This window comes from Malania oleifera, chromosome 13, assembly GCF_029873635.1.
Source record: "Malania oleifera isolate guangnan ecotype guangnan chromosome 13, ASM2987363v1, whole genome shotgun sequence".
Taxonomy (NCBI): domain Eukaryota; kingdom Viridiplantae; phylum Streptophyta; class Magnoliopsida; order Santalales; family Ximeniaceae; genus Malania; species Malania oleifera.
In genome coordinates, this window is record NC_080429.1 from 39,302,071 (window position 1) to 39,310,658 (window position 8,588).

The following is an 8,588-nucleotide window of genomic DNA, read 5'->3' on the forward strand; positions in this document are numbered from 1 at the left end:
AAAAGAAAATTTTTGTCTTTTGATCATGATTTAACTATAGTAATGCCACCAAGTTGGTTAGATGGGAAATTTTTTAGTGATATATTTAGTACAAGGAACTTTGAGGGAGTCTAATTTTACATATAAAGTTTTTCAATCAAGATACAACGTTAAAATGAATGAAAATGCAACCAGGGCATAATGGTGCAACTCTCCACTCCAGTATTGTCAACTACTTCCATTTTCCCAATGCCTCTTATATTATGGCTGTTGCCATCTTAAAAAATTTTCAATCCACTTCTCATCTTACAAATTTACTCCACTGTTACAAAGAAACGCCAACAACTAAGTGTTGAATGGTAGATTTAAAAGCAACAATCATACAGCCTGCTAGTGGACAGCAACCATGCAACTTCAGTCAGCATTTTAAGGCATCCTAATGGATAGCTCCTACAATGACAATAAAAATATTTCTTTAAAATGCTATAAACACATAGCAACACACCACCACTGCTGCCACCATCCCAAAAAAATTTAAAATTAAAATTAAAAACTGAAACCGAAACAAAGAAATTGCAGAGGACATCCAAACCAGAACTTTTGAGATAAATTCTAGAATCCAAGAGGTCTTTTGATAAAATTAAGTGTTCAAGTTCAATGAATTGGATTATTAGAGCTTGATTGAACCACAAAAAACTAAAACTCTAACTTGTTTGGTAAGCATTTAAATATAAATAATTAAAAACTTACAGTTATTTTAAAATATAAAACACATTAAAATTATCCAAATTTAACAATATCACAAACAAATACAGAAGGAAAAATTACAAAAACAAAAAAATGCACTAAAATATTTAATAATTACAAAAAAAAAAAAACACTATAATAATACCCTAACTAACTCTCACTAATTAACATACTAACACACTCAATAATAATAATACTAAAAGACATATATAACCTCTAACAATCCCCCTCAAGCTGGAGCATAAATGTTATAAGCTCTTAGCTTATTACAAATAAATCTAACACGAGCACGGCCAACGCTTTGGAAAACAAATCAGCAAGCTGCATGTCCGACTTCACATAAGCAGAAGTAATTAGCTTCTGCACAAGTTTCTCCTGAACAAAGTGGCAATCAACTTCAATGTGCCTTGTCCGCTCAAGAAAGATTGGGTGGGAGGCAATATGAAGTGCAGCTTGATTATCACACATCAACTTCATAGGCTGAGAATGCAAAAACCTCAATTCTTCCAACATGTTCTTCAACCAAACAAGTTCACAAGGAGTGTGAGCCATAGCTCTATATTCTGATTCAGCACTTGACCTTGCCACCATTGTTTGTTTCTTACTTTTCCAAGAAACCAAAATTACCACCAACCTAGATACAATACCCGGTGGTGGATCTCTGATCGGAAGGCGATCCAGCCTAATCAACATATGTATATCCATGAATATAAGTGTGACCATGATCACGATATAAAAGACCTCTCCTAGGTGCACCTTTGAGATATCTCAAGATGCAAATTGCTGCGTCCCAATGACTTGTCCTTGGAGAATCTAGAAATTCACCCGCAACACTTATTGCAAAAGATATATCCAGTCGAGTAACTATGAGATAATTTGACTTTCCAACAAGTCTCCGGTATTGTTCAGGATTAGGTAGCAAATCACCCATATCCGGCATTAACTTGATGTTAGGATCCATGGGTATATCAACCATTTTAGATTCCAAAAAGCCAATTTCACCTAACAGATCAAGAACATACTTCCTTTGTGACACAACAGTTCCGATACGAGACCTCGATACTTCTATACCCAAGAAGTATTTCAAAGGTCCCAAACTTAGTCTGTAGAAAAAGTTTGAGACTCTAAATACCTTTATCATCATCACCTGTAATAACAATATCATCCACATAAACAACAACAAGGATCCTACCCAATGAAGTATGGCGATAAAACACAGAATGATCCACAACATACCATTGAAGACCAAACTCAAATACTACAACATTGGAATGACCAAACCATGCTCTAGGAAACTGTTTTACCATATAAAGTCTTTTTGATCCGACACACTAAGCTTGACTCCCCCTAAGCAACAAACCCAAGTGGTTGCTATCTATAAACCTCCTCCTCAAGGTCACCACGCAAGAAGGCATTTTTTACATCTACCTAATGCAAATGCCAACGACAAGTAGTAGCCAAGGAGATGAATAAATGTACTGTTGTAAGTTTGGCAACCAGAGAAAAAGTATCAAAATAATACAGACCATACACCTAAGTGTATCCCTTAGCAACAAGACAAGCCTTTAGACGAGCCACAGAACCATCAGGGTTGACTTTCATAGTGTAAACCTAGAGACAACCAACCACAAACTTATTAGGAGGAAGAGGTATTAAGTCCCAAGTACCATTGTCATGTAAAGCATTCATCTCGTCAACCATAGCATCCCTCCATCCTGAATAGGCTAAGGCTTCCGAAACAGATTTAGGAAGGGTAGTAGATGATAGAGCAATGACAAAACAATAATGGTAGGGTGATAAGGAGTCATAAGAAACATAGTTGGAAATGGGGTGTTGAGTACATGTGCATTTACCCTTTTGAACAGAAATAGGAGGATCAACATCATGAGAAGTATGATCATTAGACGAGGAAACCAAAGGCGTGGTAGGAGAAGCTACAAGGGACTCTCTTCCTTGGAGCCACCATCGTGAACACACTTGCATATTAGGATGATCAAGGTGATAAGGACTCGTACTACATGGAGACTCAGATGGTTGGTTGGGCAAGGACAGCAACGTAGAATCTGGAAGATTAGGCAAAGGAAGAGACTCAATGAGCTTAGAAGTGCTCAATGACTAGGTGTAGCAAGGTTTAGACTCAAAGAAGGTAACATCGGCAGAAACAAAGAAGCGATGTAGCACAATACTATAACAACAATATGCCTTTTGAGTATACGAATAGCTCAGAAAAACAAAATTATCCACCCCAGGAGTTAGTTAAGGAACGAAGACATGCACCTAAATATACGAGAAGGAAAAGAAAATAAAGGTGAATTAGGAAAGAGAATGGAGTAGGGAATTTTACCACTAAGAACAGAGGATGGCATTCTGTTGATCAGATAACAAGCAGTAAATACAACATTACTCCAAAAAACTTTAGTCACATGCATTTGATAAAGTAAAGTTCGAGTGATTTCAATAAGATGTCTATTTTTTCGCTCTACAACCTCATTTTGTTGAGAAGTGTGGGCACAGGTCCCAAGATAATTGATGAACAATACCAAATTGAGTCATATAAGTAGTGAATTGTCCATTGAAAAACTCTTTAGCATTATCACTTCAAAGCATTCGAATCGGCAAACCAAATTGAGTCTTTATTTCAGAACAAAAGGCACAAAATACATGAAATAACAAAGAACGATCTTTTATTACATAAAACCAAGTCATTCTAGAATAATCATCCACAAAGGTTACAAAGTACTGGAAACGCAACTTGGACACAACCCTACTAGGACCCCATACATCTAAATGACCTAACATAAAAGGGCTTGCGACCCGTTTATTGACTCGGGAAGCAAAAGAAACACGATGGTGCTTTCCCAACTGACAAGACTCACAATCGAGACTAGACACATAACTCAAACTAGGAACAAGACATTCTAACTTTTCCAATGAAGGATGACCCAAGCAACAATGAATTTGAAAAGGTGTGGCAGCAGTAGTGCATGCAATAGAAGGAGATAACGACTCAAAGTGATAGATTTCACAGCTTCACGCCCTCCGCCAATCGTCTTCCTCGTCTTCAAATCCTGAATAACCACAGAATCAGGGAAGAATGTCACTGAACAATTCATGGATTTTGTAATTTTGCTAACAGACATAATAATGAAAGGAAATTTGGAAATATATAAAACCAAAGGAAGAGAAATAGAAGAAGTGGTATCAATTCCCTTGACTGCAATAGTGGATCCATTAGCAAAAGCAACACAAGGTAAATTTGCTAGGATATTGAAAAGTGGATAAAAAGCTAGGTATACATGTAATATGATCAGTGGCAGCAGAGTTTATGACACAAGGACTAGGACGAGAAGTACTAGATGACAAGCATAATGCGTGCTTATCGAATTGGGCAGAAGAGGCAATGGGACAAGAAGCTTGTTGTAACGCTTGATACTGCTGGAACTTAAAATACTCTTCCTTTGACATAAAGACAGTATGTTGCCTCCCACTTGACCCCAAAGGTGAGGAGTCAGTGGTGGCTGCATTGGCTGCCCCCAAAGGTGTGAAGTCAATGGCAGCTGCATTGGCAACACGTGAAGATCTGTCGTGAAGATCCCAACACTGCTTAATACCATGATTATTCTATCCACAATGAGTGCACTTGCGAGGAGTACCTCTGCCTCATCCGTCTCTACCGCTACGACTATTTGAACCACTGTGATAACTTTTACAATTGTTTGGTAAAGAACTAGAATCATTCTATGTAGCAAAGACTATCCTCTCAGAGCCAGATGCAAAAACAGGAGAATGCGTACTAAAGGAAACGCGAAGGACACGAGCATAAACATCAACAAATGATGGCAGCTCAGCACTATTGAGTATCTGGGACCAAAATGCCTCAAACTTAGGTCTCAAGCCTGCTAGAACACGAAGAACTGTCATCTACCCTCTGCTTTTGCATCTCACGAACGTCGTCAATTATAAGTTGCATGACGTTAAGCTCCTCATGAATACTCTTCATCTCTCCAAAATAATCTGCAATGCTCCTATCTCTTTGTTGTAACTGAAAGTACTCTTGGGATAAATCATACATACGTGTAATCTTACTGAAGTAAAGAAGTTTGACATAATCCCACACATCCGTGCAATCTGTGGCTCCATCGAATTCCATAAAAGGGAAACAATCAAGGCATCTTCCTGAACCCACGCGCCTTTTTCTCTTCTCATCAAAAGACTCAGATTGGAGCAAGTGGTCAGATTTCCCTAATCCTGCTAAATAAATCCAAATAGCTTTAGACCATTGAAAATGGTTCTTTCCATCGTAGGAAACAAATTTTTGGGATTCATATATTCCATCCCAACACTCACAAATCAGCAATCACACCAAAAACAAGAAGAACAATCAAAACTAATCGGGACTATGTGATTGCACTGACACAACAACGAACAAGGTGAACAACTCACCGTGGATATAGCACTGCCACAGCACTCACAAACGGCAACCACACCAAAAACAAGAAGAAGAATCAATAATCAAAATAATCACAACCCATGTGAAACACCGCTGCAACCACAGGCAAGGTGAACAACTCATCGACGGATATAGCATTGCCACAGCCTCACAACTGAACATACAAACGCTGCCACAGCTCCAAAAAATCACAAGGAAGCCTTCGCAAACCCTAAACAAAAATTAACGAAATACCGCACATGCATGGTCGAAAAAGGTTGAATTTTTTAGCAAAAAACTGGCCTAACATCTTGATGATATAGTCTAAAGAAGGAATCAAAGCATGGCATAAGGAAAAAAGAAAAAAGAAAAAAACGGCCAGAACTGCTCTCATATGCCGGCACGTGTGGGCATGTGGGAGGCCCTCTGGCAATGGGGGTTTTGTGGGGTGGGTCATCGGGGAGGCCTGATTATGGGTATATGGTTGGTTTTGTGATTTAGTATGGGATGAGGGTGGATTAGGGAAAAACAGCCATGGGAATAGTGTTTTCTGGTGATGGCTAAGGGAAATAGGGTTTAGATAGGATCATGCTCTGATAACATGTTAAATTACCACTTTACCTAAAAACTTAAGCTGTAAGGTTGTGGGCCAACAATGTATATCAAGCTTTAAGACTTTCCTACGCATGCAGCCCTACAGCATGTAGAGAGATAAAGACACAATAATATCACCCATTATAAGGAATACAATCATTTTTCAAATACCACACGATAAACGCGGGCAAAAAAACTAGAACCCAAGACCTCCTGGTAACCTGCTCTGATACCATGTTAAGATTTGATTAAAAATGAATGACCTAACTTGAAGATAGGTCTCTCCCTCTACTTACAATACAAATTTAAATACATTCTAATGACAATAATACCCTTACTAACTCTCACTAATTAACATACTAATACACTCAATAATAATAATACTAAAAGACATATAAAACCTCTAACACTAGAAAAATAGCATTAAACTCCAATAACAGTCTCACATCCAATCTCTTGCCTCAAGACAACAACAATTATATTGGCTTGTCGATCTTGGATGTTGATAAGGTGTCCCTAAATTTCATTGGCAGGCAAGCAAAGAGAAGGCCTCAAGGCCCTAATTCTAGCTGTAATATGCTATGAGTGATTAGAAGGAAAAGAGGCGCAATTTGATTTTCGAACAAAGAAAACAAGCTCACAAACACTATTGGCTCAATATCCGAAAAAAATTGTCAAATCAATTACCCATTTTAAAAAAAAAAAAAAAAAAACCATCTTTCTAGTTTGATATTCATCTAGTCTATCAACCATCTTTGTTGTTAAGAGGAGCACCAGATCTAGATGCACATGCAAATTGTGGGAGGACATAGATGTTCACGTCGTTAAATTTAACCATTCTCCACCATAGGTGAGATCATTGTCAATTTTCGGGAGAAGGTGGTGGGAGGTTATGGTAGGAAGCAACCATGGCAGGATGGTTGTGGGGATTGGGAAGGATGCCACGGAGGGTGTCTCTGAAATTCATTAAGGGGTGGATTTATCACTAGCCCAATATGAGGGAATTCAATTAAGCTAACCTTTTAATTTTAAGTCAGTTCAATGAACTCAAATATTAAGAGATTATTAAGACGAAACATATGACTCTAAAATGATAAGTAAAAATAAGATGAAGTATATAGCATGTAAATAGAAAGTTAGAAACCATAAGCTTAGTAAAAAGAGAACTTTAATTAAAAATTCTCAAATCTAAAAGGATAAGAAGAGTTAGCAAAGAATATATTTGGCATGTAAATTTGGTAAGGATAGGAAGAAAATGGCGGGCAGCTGATATGAATGATCAAGAAGCATCTAAAAGCATGGCTGTTAAAATCATGGTCCACCTTGTACAACCTTACTCTGCCCCCACTTGACCTAGATTCCATACAAAAAATTTGCAAACTTGCAGGATCACTGTATAGGATTGTTAGTATAACTAGAATTGTTGTCGGGTTGTACAACCAAACGACCAATAAATTCTTTTCTACACTGCTTTAACCATAGAGTTGGTCTTTGTATGTAACCAATACAATTTGTGACTAACAAGAAAGAGTGAGACTAGGAGGTGATTTTGTTCATTTAATCAACAACACTATGAACTCATAAACTACTTGGTTCATTGTTGCACAATATATGTCAATGTCAGGTTAAAAATGAAAGTGATATAGAATTTCATTAAGAGATAAACGAATACACCTAAGTAGAGGATAAGAAGACCCTCACAAGAACTAGAAAATAATTGAAAAAAAGAACAACTAAATGGAAAAGAAAATATAAATCACATCTCGATAGACGTATCAGTAACACGATACACCACTACAGCAACAAAAAACAATATCAAGAAGCAAAAGAAAAGCAAAACCCACATCAGGAAATTACAGATACCTTGAAATCCATCATTTGTTTCAGCCGAAGAAGCATACGGAGCGACTCGTCTTTAGTAGCACAAAGCTCCTGCTGAAGCCGGAAAGCTTTCCGCTCCGACGCCATTATGCGAGCCGCTGCCTCCTTCGCCGTATTCAAAATTATATCCGCGTACGCCCTCTTCAAGGCCGTCAATTTCTACCAAACATAACCCGCAAAACAACAATCAAAATCGAAGAAACCCATTACCAGAATTACTCAAACAACACAGAGCAATGGAGCCAAAACTGAGAAGATCAAAATCGATCACAACTCACACGAAGCCCCAAAAAACCGTTAAAAATCAAAAACTAGAAAAAATTATGACATAGGTAGGTAAGGCAGTGGTTGTTGTGATAGTGGCGGCGGTTTGTGACGGGGGCGGTGGCGGTAGGTCAGATTCCGGTGACCGACAGCCGGACAATCTTACCTCTGCGTCGTCCATTTTTCCCTAATGCATCGACCTTCAGTCTTTGGGACTTCGGACCAGAGAGCAGCTTCAGAGAAAGGGAGGTTTGTTTAGTTTGCCGGTTTGGCCCTTTGAAGCAGCTGTCTGTTATGAACTGAAACTCTACGGTCGTTGCCCCCTGATTGCCCCCAGCAGTTCCATTTAATTACGAAACTACCCCTTCATGTCACAAACCGTGAGACTAAGACCATTCTGTTTTTCTTTTTTTCTTTTTTTTAGTTTTTCCACTGCACGACAGGGCCCACCAAGGAGGCGGTTCGATGGTGACGTGGACGAGTCGGCAGAGGACATGTGGCTCTGTAACGTGGTCCCGTGCATGAAATTTTTTGAACGGCGCATGAGGTTTTTGACACGTGGACGGCGGTGATTGCGGGCGGTACGTGCGTCGGAGGGGGCACCGATTTGGTCCTCTGCGTTTTTTTTTTTTTTTTTTTTTGTCTTTTTTCCAAAAATTAAAGGATTGGTGTGAATGGTTCATCCTTGAAAGAC

At 38.6% G+C, this 8,588-nt stretch overlaps 1 protein-coding gene across 2 annotated transcripts in view; it reads right to left on the reverse strand.

The window, feature by feature from the left end:
* LOC131145663 (uncharacterized) overlaps positions 1 to 8,289 on the reverse strand; it is a 28,897-nt gene extending 20,608 nt beyond the window's left edge. Inside the window, exons 1-2 of one of the 2 annotated variants that reach the window (XM_058094862.1) lie at positions 8,061 to 8,289; positions 7,613 to 7,789 (exon numbers count right to left, since the gene is read on the reverse strand). In XM_058094862.1, the coding sequence (XP_057950845.1) occupies positions 7,613 to 7,789; positions 8,061 to 8,075 (192 nt within the window). In that variant the 5' untranslated portion in view covers positions 8,076 to 8,289. The remainder of the gene's footprint in view (positions 1 to 7,612; positions 7,790 to 8,060) is intronic. The other variant, XM_058094861.1, reaches the window with a different exon arrangement.
* Positions 8,290 to 8,588: the final 299 nt, after the last annotated feature.